General features: G+C 42.2%; 1 protein-coding gene across 1 annotated transcript in view; it reads right to left on the reverse strand.

Annotated features, from left to right (window-relative positions):
* The window catches only part of Kiaa1217 (KIAA1217 ortholog), a 266,366-nt gene that overhangs the window by 81,598 nt on the left and 170,884 nt on the right, over positions 1-13,884 (reverse strand). The window contains 2 exon segments of the mRNA XM_048367460.1: positions 3,385-3,478; positions 7,865-8,063. Coding sequence (XP_048223417.1) covers positions 3,385-3,478; positions 7,865-8,063 — 293 coding nt within the window.

Here is a 13,884-nt window from a genome sequence, read left to right on the forward strand (position 1 = left end):
CATGGTGATGCAGACACATGCAGGGAAGAAAGAAGAAGAAAGAATTCCAACTTCCAGAGCCAAGAGGTGAGGCTGAAGGAATTTAATGGCTTTAAGTTTCAGGAATCTGAACAGGGGCCAAGTTCCAAACTCTAAGTATAATGATGGTACCTAGCTGGTTTAGAAACGTTTCCTATTTTCTCCTTTCTAAGTAGCCATTTTGCTGAAACATAAAAGTGCTTCTGTTGCTTAGACAGTGAATATTTATTGTCCCTTCATGGGGGGGGGGGGCAATAGTAATTTTGTCACACAAATTATTTCCTCTCTGAGTTAAAGCAGAAGTGCTTTGCTGAAATCCACAGTAAAAGGGGCTACATTTTAGTAGGCTTTGTGCATATGGTTAATATTTGATGCTCTGGGTTCTCCAGCAGGTCTTTATGTAAGAACCACATGTGCCTAAGAGTTAAAACAGTTGTCCTTCGCCACCACAAGCAAGACTCTAAAAGAAAATAGAGGGAGGCGTGTCTGGAAACGGCTTTACATAATAGAAACAACGCAGGCCATGACATGGTCCAGGTCAAAAGCTAGATATAAAAACAATTAAAAAAAAAACAAAGCAAAAACAAAGCATCCAAAGGGGCAAAGACTCATGAATGTCACAAGAGAAGAATGAAACAGCCACACAAGGCAAAGGGTCTCGTAACATTCATCCACGCTTCGTGACGGGCTCAATCCTCTGCCTTCACACGGCTCTGGTTTGCATTTAAAATGGAACTAGCTGAAAGCAAACCGCAAAATTCTAGTTTTCTAAAGTAGTAACAGTTTTCTAAAGTAGTAACATGGCCCTTGGTTCTAATCACATATCATTTTAGACACAAAAAAGCAGATGAGGAGGGAAGAGACCTTTTCCTCCCTAACTGTTGGCTATGTTTCCACTATACCATGACTCACATTCAAAACTAGAATCATGCAAACCTTCCCCCGTCACATTTGCTCCCTGAGAACTCCCGGTCTCTTTCTTGGTTCCAGACTCACATACTCTATGTGGAAGGTAGAATTGTGGTTCCCAAAGACACGTGCATCCTAATTCCACGAGCCCACAAGGATGTTATATGGGAGAAGAATAGGGGTACTAATCTTAAAATAGGAAGATTTTTTTTTTCTGGAGTATTGAGGAGGTCCACTATAATTCTATGTGACTTAAAAAAGTAGATACCACTACTTGGTAAATCAAGGTTCAAGGTCAGCCAGGGCAAAAAAAGTTCTTGAGGTTTCATTTCAACCAGTGGCTAGAAGCAGTGTGTGCACCTTTCATCTCTAGCAACACAGGGAAGCCTAGTTGGCTGGCCCAGGCATAAAGGGGGAACTTACCCCCCAAATACACAATGCAAAACAAGGACTGAAGGCATGGTTAAAGCAGTAGAGTTCTTGCCTGGCAAGCATCAGGCCCAGAGTTCAATCCCCAGTGCCACAAATAAAACAGGACAATGACATCCCAAAGACATTACAGGGTTAGGAACCTAACAATGGAAACAATCAGGAGGAGGGATGTCATTTTGCTGGGGCTGAAGATGGAAGAAAGGGATTGCAAATCAAAGTAGTAATTTCAGGATGATCTAGAAAATATTTAGAAGAAATTCTTTCCAGAGCTTTAAAATAAAAGACCACAGCTCTGCTGATCACCTCCTATTTTGGACCAGTGAGATCCTATCATTCTAGACATTCTAGAACTGTAAAACCATACATTCATGGTGGTGTGTGTGTGTGCCTGCACTCATGTAGCAGTGCTGGGGTTTGAACTCAGGGCCTGAGCCCTGTCCCTGAGCTTCTTTGCTGAAGGCTAACACTCTACCAAAAAAGTAAGCCATGGAGATAAGAGTCTCATGGGCCTTCCTTCCTGGGCTGTCTATGGAACCTTAATCCTCAGATCTCAGCCTTCTGAGTAGCTGGATTATAGGCAAGGACCATAGGCACTGAGCAAATTTATAGTTGTGTGTTTTTGTTTGTTTGTTTGTTTTTTTGCCAGTCCTGGGGCTTGAACTCAGGGCCTGGGCACTGTCCTTGAGCTCTTTTTTTTTGGCCAGTCCTGGGCCTTGGACTCAGGGCCTGAGCACTGTCCCTGGCTTCTTTTTGCTCAAGGCTAGCACTCTACCACTTGAGCCACAGTGCCCCTTCTAGCTTTTTCTATGTATGTGGTGCTGAGGAATTGAACCCAGGGCTTTGTGCATGCTAGACAAGCACTCTACCACTAGGCCAAACTCCCAGATCCAAATTTATAGTGTTTTAAGACACAACTTGGTCATAATTTGTTATAGCAGAAATAGAAAATTAATAAACACTATCAGGAAAGAGAAGAACTTCACTTAGGAACAATACTACTACTGTAGGACAGAAGGATGCCTATCTAGGCATCCTAGGAAAACCTATTCACTAATTATTTTTGTTAAATTCTAGTATACAGATGAGGGCTAATAAAACAGCCTCTCTCTCTCTCTCTCTCTCTCTCTCTCTCTGATCAGTATATACCCAAGAAATAATCTTTTATTCCATCCTTCCATTTTTTACTTCAGAAGATTGTATCATTATTGTGAGAAACACAATTCTTTTCTAGTGGACTTGCATTAATGAGATCCTAAAATCAACTAAAAGTTTCCCTGCGCCATTTCCTCCAAAACATCCCCTAGCACTGTAAATGTTTATTTCATCTCCTGATATGACCTAAATCTAGAGAAGTTTACCTCCCAGATCCTGCAGGTGTCTACCCTCAGCCCTCAACATAGACCAGGGCAGATCTGATAACCTGTAATGCAGTACAGCTGCACACCAGCCTGAACTGGAAGGTAACTGACGGCAGGAGAACACCAGGCTATGGAAAAATGTAAGAGTATGCAACAATTTTCCATGAAATTTGTTTATCTTTCTTAGTTTTGTTTCCATCAGGCAAAAAAAAATTGCCAGAGAGCCTCTGAGTTACGTCAATGTACCTTTCTATGAGTATATTTTTACAATGTTTTTGAAGTGAGGCTCTGTCTGTCTAAGCCCCAGGCTTACAAGTATGAGGGTGAAACCCAGTTATAGAGTGTTGTCTAGCACATGGGGGGAGGAGCACTGTGTTCCCACCAGCACTATATGAACACATAAATAAATAAAAATAAAAAATGGAAAATAAACTCTCTCCTTAGAGATCAATTAGGTTGCAGTCATTTCCATCCTGATCTCTTTGCTCCAGTGACCAGGAACTTGTACTGTTCTACCAAATAATAAACCATGAGCCACCATCCAAGACAAGTGGTTAAGAGCCTGGCAAATCTGGTAGAGGGGTATGATTACATTTGAAGGAGGGCCAGGAGGAAAGAGAGCTTGACCAGACAAATAAAGTTAAATTCAGCAGCAATGCTTACTCACCCTCAGGTCTGCATTCACGGCTTGTGGCGTGTGATTGAAGGCGTGCGAAGGGTCCTTGTTGTATACCTTGAGGAGTGATCTGTCTTGGATGTTCCTAAAATCAAAAACATCAATAACTATGGCAGACAAGAGGAGCCTGACTTGGCTCAGTTCCTCAACCTGTCCTAAAGGATCAGGTAGAAGCATGAACAGACAGTTTGCCTTGTCTACCACAAGCCAGACAAAAAGCTCTTTCACCATAAAACCGGCAGATATAAATGGGGGGAGAGAGAAAAGTGACTTTAGCTTTACGTTCCTTGTCTGCTTCCTGGGGAAAGCATAATTTTTTCAAGGTAGCTATCCACCCATAAAGGCCAGATGAAAAGAAACGTCTGTCAAGCTTCTCCTGGAGGAAAGCTAACATTTTCAAAAGCAATAAAGCTCCAATGGGTACATTCAAAGCAAATCAGTTAATATTTAAATATCTGATTTACTTTGCCCAAACACCTGGTTTGTTCCTTATCCAATGACTACACACCCAAAATTCCTTAAAAAAAAAAAATTCTTTCTAACTTGCTTGGCAAGGGAAACAACACATATACAGTCTAGAAAAGGAAAAGTACAATGGAGCTCAAAACTACTATCTTCTTTTATTTTCTTGCACAGTGGGTTTTTAAAAATACTTCACTATGTACAAACAATTACAGGACAAAAGGAAAAGCAGCAAATTCTTTTCTCCTTTTTATCCAAGCTCAGAAAGCCAACAAGCTCATAGAACCAAAGAGAAAAGACAGAAGTCTTGTACCTCACTCAAAGCCTACCTTAAAAGTATTTAAGAGTGCCAGAATGTCCATGAAGTCCTGGAACCCTCATAGGTCTTTCTGGAAGGGTCACCAAGGCCCATCCAGCCTTGTCTACCCTGATCCCTTCCAATGCTAGCTGGGCAAGCTGTGGGTAGAAAGGCAAACCCCTCCTTCCTGGTATAGCCACACATTTAGTGGGCTCTTCACAATCACTGAGCTCACAGGGGCTGTTTTTGCTTAAAATGAAGTGGAGGATTCTTGAGCTAGTCCGGCGTGTCTCCTTTAAATATCTGCCAGTCGTTGCTTTGAAGCAATGACTAGTCCCAGCTTGTATTGGTGCTCCACGCTTGAAGTGGCTCATTAGAAATCTGCTTGAGGGGAGCCCACAGTCTTCGCTATTAAAAGGAGCTGGGCTAAAAGGTGGGGGGGAACCCAAGACTCAAGACCTGGGGATTCACTAAAGGAGCAATCCGTTTGGTAGCATAAGTCATGGTGACAATTTAAAGACCCTAGTAACCTCCCTTATGCTATGGAAAGGACTTATTGTGATCATAAAGGTATTTAAAGTGCATGAGCTTGGCTTATGATTAATTTAGAAACGTTTGTTGGAAAGGAATCACCAGTAAAAGGCTACATTGCACATTTAGCATAGCAATGTTTACGACGTAGCTTTCTGCCCTGAATTCTTTTTTTTTTTTTTTTGCCAGTCCTGGGCCTTGAACTCAGGGCCTGAGCACTGTCCTTGGCTTCTCTTTGCTCAAGGCTAGCACTCTGCCACTTGAATCACAGCGCCACTTCTGGCCATGTTCTATATATGTGTGCTGGGGAATCGAATGTAGGGTTTCATGTATATGAGGCAAGCACTCTTGCCACTAGGCCATATTCCCAGCCCCTGCCCAGAATTCTTTTCATCATTTCCTGAAAGAAAATATGCTTCATCCAATGTAAAGATGAGTAGACCAATGGCTAGTCATTTCACAAACACTGAGGGATGGGAAAGGAAAAATGTCTCTGAAGTGAAAAGATTAATAGCATTGTCTTCAAGAAAACCAACATGGTACTTTTTTTTTTTTTTGGTCTTACATAATGCTTGTAAAATTTCTTCCACCATTCAAATAAAATATAATTTCAGCATCCTATCTATTTGAAAAAAGTGTCAGAAGGATTTTTGGATACAGATATATATGCGATTATTTACTTTGTAGATGTTACATTTATCCCCAAGAAAAATCATTTTCTCCACTTTCGTTGAATTTTTTTGTATATTAAGAAATAGAAAAGTTGGGGCTGGGAATATGGTCTAGTGGCAAGAGTGCTTGCCTCATAGACATGAAGCCCTGGGTTCGATTCCCCAGCACCACATATATAGAAAACGGCCAGAAGTGGCGCCGTGGCTCAAGAGGTAGAGTGCTAGCCTTGAGCAAAGAGAAGCCAGGGACAGTGCTCAGGCCCTGAGTGCTCAAGACCCAGGACTGGCCAAAAAAAAAAAAATAGAAATAGAAAAGTTACAGACAGGCCTGCATGGCACCAGTGGGTCATGCCTATAATCCTAGTTACTCATAGTTACTCAGGAGGCTGAGATCTGAGGATCAAGGTTCGTAGCCAGCCAGGGAAGGAAAGCCCGTGAGAGTCTTATCTCCACTTAACTACTAAAAAGCTGGAAGTGGAGCTTGTGGTAGAGCACTAGCCTAGAGCAAAAAAGCTCAGGGACAGTACCCAGGCCTTGAGTTACAAAATCAGTACCAGCACACACACACACACACACACACACACACACACACTCTCTCTCTCTCTCTCTCTCTCTCACGCACGCACACTCAGAACTATCACAAGATCAATGAAATTATCCTTTTTGCAGATATGCCATATAAACATAACTGAGAACCATTAGTGTTTAAAGCGATCCCGTCTTTCAATAGATAGGATGGTTGCTTCTATCAATTTTATCAGCTAGATCTCCACTGGCCTCTTTCCACTTTGCTCTCCTATTTCTCTGTGGTTACTTCTGACCTTCCCAAAGGATGCAAAGAGGAAGTCAAAGGATAAACCCTCTGAGGCCTGGGAAAGGCTCTGGTAACATAAAAATCTTTGCATGGGCTCCTGGAGTCAACTGTTCCCAACACCCTCCTCAGCCTTGCTCCCCACAATAAGAGACTTTCCACTCAGTTCCATACTTATTTATTATTCCCATGTCTCTCCATGCCTCTAACTGTAAATGCAGAAATATAAAATGACTGAGACATGGTATGACCGTATAAAAAGATTACACGGGATTATAGTATTGCAAACATACTCTTTAAATATAACGTGGTTGTTTCAGTTCATGCTGCGTACATTCAAAAAACTTGGTGACAGCATGGTTAATAATTCATTTCAAAAACAAGCATCCATTTTCTGATGCTCATGAATATTTAAACCTATGTTTAAAAAGCAGGAAGGTTGTACAACAGATGTAGCACCCATACCTAAGGGCAAGTGTCAAACTCTGAAAGCTCTAAATTACTCAGACTCCTTGGCACGTGTTACCATGCGTCACCTGTCATCATTGCTGGATAGTTATCTGTTTCCATTCATTATGCTCTCTCTCTCTCTATATATATACATATATATATATATGATATATATATGGTATTCATTATTTCCATCGTGAAATAGGAGAGCTTGCAACCCTCCACAGGGTAGGAATACTGAAAACCCAAATCCTACCCCACTGTGAGCCTGGTTAAGAATGTAGACCACCAGGTTAGAAGGCTGGGCTTGGCTCTTAACTGGCCTTCTGCCCTTGACTCAGACCCTTGACTTTGATCCAGCCAAGTTTCTGGTTCCATAAAATGAAAGGACTGGGTGAGTCACTACATAATCTTTTTTGAGTGTTCAAAGATTTAGAGGCTATACTAGTCCCTGCTTGTTTGTATTGTCTGGCTAGAACAATCCAATGGATCCCTCCTGGTTTATAGACAATGCCACTGCAGCCCCTCATGATTATTTTGTTTCCCTACCATTTGCAATCCCATGAGTCCATTTAGCCCAGTTTTGTTTTGCTTTTTCCTTTAGCTCAGGTTTAGAGTGCATTCATGTTGGGAACTTGGAGAAAACACTTCTCTGGTAGGTGCGACCCTTGAGCAATGGACAATTCCTTAAGAAACAAATAGGCAGAATGTTTCTGAGCATTCTTTCCTTGTGGGCCATAATATACAGTCACTGTCTTTATTTCATGATGGTAGGTGTAAGTAATGACAAAGTAGGATAAACCACCAAAAACATGTATAGGTTCTGGCTTAGAGCAAAAGAGTACTTGAGTGAGGCTGTTTTCAATTCTTATCTAGTCTTTCTATAACCTCTCCAGGCTTTTGCTTCATTAACTTTCAGACAAGATGGTGGGCAGGATCCTTCTTAAAGTTCATTACAGATATGAAGATGTCTGTCCATTTCTGCAAACGACACCTTATAACCAAGGTACAGAATCCAGAGAGTGAATCTATACTTGGGAGACGGTTCTGCTAATCATTATGGCTGTGCTTTCTTCCCTGGGAAGAAGAGAAATCAGGTCTCTGAGGGGCCAAACTCTATCAATCCAATGTGTTGGCCCCACAACCTCTAAATCTAATATGGTAGAGAAATTCTAAACAAGAAAACAAACAACTCTTAAATGCAACATCTAGACCCAAACCCAAACAAACATAAAAGAAACTACTTACCTGACATCATTTAACTCATAATAAACATTTCTACTTTCATCTTTGATGTAAATGGCCACACTGGGCGACTCCAGCATTTTCATGGTGAGCTGCTGTGGGAAGGCACTTACAAAGAGAGCACGGATCGTGTCTGCGCTTGTGATTTCATTTGGCATCCTGAGCTGCTTCGTTTCATCTCCATACTGGAGATAGAGAACCCCTGCAGAGGAAAGGGATAGAGTTATCAGCTGTTGATCAAGACTCACATGACATGAAGTAGAAGGAGGAGGCCCCTTCTGTCTTGCTGCACGGGTACACATTTGGGACTAGCTTGAAACACCTGCAACAAGGGACAGATGTTTGGAATTTCCAAAGAATGCATGGTCTGATGATCACCCAAGTAACCACTTTTGTTGTCTAGAATCTAGACAAGTGTTAAAGAGACTAATTTTCTGCTGTGTTAAACCCCAAACGATCAAGAGCAGCACAAAGCAAGAGGCAACGTTTAATGGGCTTGGAAGGTGTACTTTAGCATTCTGATCCCATGGAGTGGTTTTTACCCCGTCTTTCATTAACTAGGACCTAGCCATTATAGCAATGGGTAATGTGCAGCGCTTAAGTCTTTGTAGACCATTTAGAAACATTTTAAGTGGAAATGCTGTCTTATTTCCATGGTTTTAATATACAACTATTGAATGGTTTATACCATATTAAACCCTCTGGAAGAAGAGTCTGATGTCCTAACTTTTTACAAAGAACATGGAAAAATTCAATTACACAAAGAAAAACACAAGCACCAAAACACATGAGTTCCAAGGCATATGTAGTTCACAGAAGGCCATATTTCATCCCCTACACTTGCCTGCTCCCTTTTTTGTGCCAGGCCTGGGGCTGGAACTCAGGGCCTTCTTGTTTTCCCTGAGATATTTTCTCAAGACTAGCATTCTACCATGTGAGCCAAAGATCCACTTCTTGCTTTTTCTTTTTCTTTCTTTCTTTCTTCTTTTCTGGGTGTTTAATTGAGATAAGAGTCTCATAAGACTTTTCTGCCTAGGCTAGCTTCGAACCACAATCCTCAGCCTCCTGAGTTGCTAGGATTACAGGCACGAGGCACCAGTGCTCAGCTCACATTTCTTCTTATTTCAGCCCCCATGTAAAGTACAGCCCCTTCCCACATCAAGTCTGGGTTTGGCCAAGAAGCCTGTTGCAGACGCTGAGATGTTAGTAAGTGTGATGAAAATGGTACTTGCAGGCATGCACACTGGAACTTAACATGGCAAGCCAAGTCTTGCGATGTTCCCTCACAGAACCCAAGTTTGAGGAGTCCAAGCTAGGCACCTGGGAGGCCACCTGGAGAAGGACCAAAGCCCTGCATAACCTCTCCACTCTAAGGTCAGGATCACTGGATGAACATCTTTGGAATGGATGTCCAAGGCCAGGCAGGCTACTGCAGAGGACACCACATAGACCAAAAGGGAAACTCCTCTGAGAACTGCTTGCTGCTACCACATACTGTTTTACGAATGAACAACTTGATGATTGTAAGTCACTGAGTTTCTGGTCACTTGTTCCTTGGAAAAGATAGATTTGGGTAACACAGATCAGGAAAAACAGGCATTTTCTGAAAAATATTGTGAGCATTTTCTTGTCCCTAACACCTCAGACTGAAGTCCATGAGATCACAGATTGAAAAGGTTCACAAGATGCCCAGAAGGCCTTACAAATTCCCAGACTGGAAAATCACTTAGGAAGGATTCAGTGTCAGAAAACTTCCAGCTTTTTCAGTAGCAACTAGCAACCAGGAGCCAGAAGAAAGTAGAGCAAGAAGCTGAGTGGCCTGGCTCACTCCTGTAATCCAGCTACTTGAGAGGTGAAGATGATGAGGATCAAATTTTGAGGCCAGCTCAGGCAAAATGTTCAAGTCCATCTCAACCAAAACTTGCTGGACATGGTAGTTCAGGCTAGTCATTGTAGCCTGTGGGAAGGGTTAAGTAGGAGGAGAGTGGTATAGGCCCATTGGGCTATATGTTAAACCCTACCTGAAAATAACTAAAGCTAACAAGGGGTGGGGTGTGTGAGTGGCTCAAGCAGTAGGGTGATTGCCTAGTGAGCAAGAGGCCAAATTCAAAGCCCAATACAGCCACCATCAACAACAACAACAAAGCAAAAAAAACCCCTCATAACCAAAACAATGACAAAAACAGACAGATGAAGAAAAACCACAAAACAACCAACAAAAAAAGACAGGGGAGGGCTGGGAATATGGCCTAGTGGCAAGAGTGCTTGCCTTGTATAGATGAAACCCTGGGTTCAATTCCCCAGCACTGCATATGTAGAAAATGGCCAGAAGTGGCACTGTGGCTCAAGTGGCAGAGTGCTAGCCTTGAGCAAAAAGAAACCAGGGACAGTGCTCAGACCCTGAGTACAAGCCCCAGGACTGGCAAAAACAACAACAACAACAACAACAACAAATGAGGGAAAGTATTTCTTCATTTCTATACACATCCAAAATACTGGTCAAGTCTTTATCAGAGTTATTAGCCTCTCTCAGTATAATCTGACTACTTTACCAAAAACCACAACACCCATCTCTCTGCCAATATTCTCATTTTTCAGTCTTGTCTCCCTAGCATTTTCCACTATATATTTCATCTATTAATTATTGATGTTATTTGTTGTCAGTCTTTCTTACTAGAATGTAAGTTTCATGAGAACAGAAATTTCTTTAAAATGTGCTTTTGTTGTCCTTCACACACACAGGGTGTCAGTTAGTAAACAGTCAAGAAATATTTGTTGAGTGGATGAATAAATGACTTATTATTCACTCAAACAGATTACAGGTAGTGTGTGTGTGGGGGGGGTGTCTATCTGAGCTCTAAGCTCTAAGCATTTTCTAGAAGATATAAATGCACAGGTAGCCTGGCCTTTCATTAGCTTATTTGTTGTTGAACAGTTATTTCCTTGCCCAGTTCCTTTGTCTCAAACAAGCCTAAGAAGTTCGATTTCCCCTCTCAGTTACCATCTTCAGCTTCCTCAGGGAGAGAGTTTTCCAGAAGATCCATGTGGTTACATGTTTCTCAGAGTCAGAGAAAATCTTTCAGGCCTGTCGGATCAGAGATTGTGCAACGTTTTGCCCCAAATGAGAGGTGTGGTGACTGTCCTGGGGGACTGTAAATGTCAATCGCAAGGGCCAAAACCATTCTTGGTCTGGGCTCCAACCATGCTTGGGGTGTGGCCGCTGCAGAAGAGCCACTTCTGGCCTCACTCCAGTTCAATATCATACCCTCGCTCCCTCAAGGGCCTGGTTTTCATCCCCACATCTGTGTTCTGTACGTGCGTGTGCTTTAAATAGAATTTGTAGGCTCTTGAGTGAAAGAAACTGAACTCCAGTTCCCCCGGGTCTGGGTGGTGCAGCTGCCCGCGGGGTGCACGAGTCCCGTTCCAGACTGGAGGATCTGGAGGGGCTGGGAGGAGGCCTGCTCACACAGAGGACAGCAGCCTTTTACCTTCGACTCTGGAAAGGTATTTAAGAATGCATCAGCTCAGAAAGCATTCTCTTATAGATGATGGCATTTTATTGGCATGGCAGTAAACTGAATGCACGTAGTTTTAAAGATTCCGCAAGTAGGGCATCCATTCCTACACCCCGCGTTAGTGCTGGTGGCTGTGGGTTTTCAGAAGATGTCTGAAGAGCTTCAGGATATAATCTTCCATTTTATTTAAGAACGGTGAAACCTGTTTCCAGGAAATCTGCAGAGTGTGTATTTAATTTGTGTACAGCATGAAGACATTTCTGTGGCTCCATTTCACATACTGGGACATAAGATCTCAGAAGGACAAAGTAACTTGTCTAAAAGTTATAGATAGAAACCAAGACATATATCCAATTATGTCTAGCCACAAAATGTGTGAAGTCTCTCTTGATGCATTTGGCTTCTGAAACTCAGCATTTAGTCTTGTCTACTACCTCTTCTACCCATCCTCCAGATGACATTAAGAGAACTTCAGAAAAACATTTCGTGACTTTAGCTCCACCTGAGGGAACATGCTTAGAAATAACCTACAGGCACAAGAATTTTGACATGAGTCCTGAAGCTCTTGGAGTCCTTCCTAGAAGGCTGAAGAATGCTTCCCCCTCAGTGGGAGGCATATTACAACAGGACATCTCTTGCCCTGTTGCCACAGGTGGTCCCTCCATCCCAAGACATGGCAGTTACCCTGGGCATGTTCACAGGCACACTGAGTCACAAGATACTCTGGTTCTCTCGCCATTCTCTGCTCCCATCACCTCTTGTGAAGACTGTTACCTGTGTGAGCCAGGCTTTGTGCTACTGTGGCAAACACCCAGACAAAACAACTTAAAAGAGGAAAGGCTTTTGTCTTATGGTATTGGAGGGTTCGGTCCACCATGGTGGAGGGGAGATAGAAGGGCAGCTTACTGCATGACAGACAGAAAGAGGAGGGAGGGAGAGAGAGAGAGAGAGAGAGAGAGAGAGAGAGAGAGAGAGAGAGAGAGAGAGAGAGAGAGAGAGAATATCTCCTTATGCTGACTTGTTCTTCCTTCTCCCTTTATTTCATCCTGGTTCCTAGCCCAAAAGAATGGCCACCCACATCCAAGGTAATTATCTCTGGAATAATCCTCACAGACACACCCAGACTTGTGTGTTACTAATCCGTTGGGTGCTTCTCAATCCAATCAGATTGATAATCATAATGATCCAGTACAATCCCTAACCTGATTAGTTTGATTCCATTAAGAATTAATTTTCCTTATCTAGGTACTTGAATTATGTTTTGCTGAAAATGGGAGCTGTGGCTTTTAGTTTTACATAATAGCTAGTTATTTACACGCCAGTTTCCCACACCAAATGGCAATATAGTACAGTGCAAAGCACCCAGTAGATGCTCCAACATATATAATCTATTCCTTCCTCCCTGTCACACAGGTAAGATAATGTGATGTACAGGTACCTTCTGGAAGGGCAGCACACTCTCCCCAGATGGCATTTTTTCACAGGTAGATGATGTGACAGTTCCAAATGACCTACATTCCTCAGGCTTTCCAAGTCAAACTTAATATTAGGCAAAATACTCTTGGCATTGTCAATGGCAATTGTGGTACTAGGGCTCAAACTCAGGGCCTGGGTGCTGTTCCAGCTTTGAGCTTTTGAAAAAGGCTCTACCACTTGAGCCATAGCTCCACTTTGAGCTTTTTGGTGGGTAATTGGGGATAAGAGTCTCATGGACTTTCCTGCGCAGGCTGGCCTAACTGGAGATCATGAGATCTCAGACTTTTCTACAGCTGGAATCACAGACAAGAGACAGCAGTGCCCAGCTTTTTTTCTTTTTTGGTCAGTACTGGGGTTGAGCTCAGGGTGTGGCCTTGCTTTGCTAGTGTTCTTGGCTGGTGCTATGCTATTTAAGTCACATCTCCAGCCTGGCATATTACTAGGAAACTGGAGTCTTGAGGAATTTTCTGCCCAGGCTGGTTTCAAATCTCAACTTCTAGGTCCTCCAGCCTCCCGCGTAGCTAGGGTTAGAGGCAGGAACCACTGATATCAAGATGTTGTAGTACTTTCTGATGGACAAATATGGTTTCAACTTAAGAAAATTAGTACAATTAAAATAATAACAGGTTTTTACATCTATGAATCTGGCAAAAAGTTTATAATAAAACAAGCAGCGTTGACAAGTTTTGGGAAAATGAATGTTCTGTGAATCTCCATTGGGTAGACATTTTGTTAATATATGTCCAAAACTCCCAAAATATACATGTTGGCCAATAATTTCATTTCTGCAATTCATCCACAAAGATGTCCTTGCTAGCATGCTCAGCAAAGCATAATTTGTAAGAATAACATGAGGGGGAGGTAATGTTCAACAACAGGGGATTCATTTGATTAACTGACTCTTGTAATAAATCTTTTCTCTGGAACATTGTCATCAGAAGGAATTAGAAAAGTCTGGGGTAAAAGATAGTTACATTTTGTTAAACGATAAGGTATATTACAAAACAGAAAGGAACTAGATTTATTAAAAAA

Source organism: Perognathus longimembris, chromosome 18, assembly GCF_023159225.1.
Source record: "Perognathus longimembris pacificus isolate PPM17 chromosome 18, ASM2315922v1, whole genome shotgun sequence".
Lineage (NCBI taxonomy): Eukaryota > Metazoa > Chordata > Mammalia > Rodentia > Heteromyidae > Perognathus > Perognathus longimembris.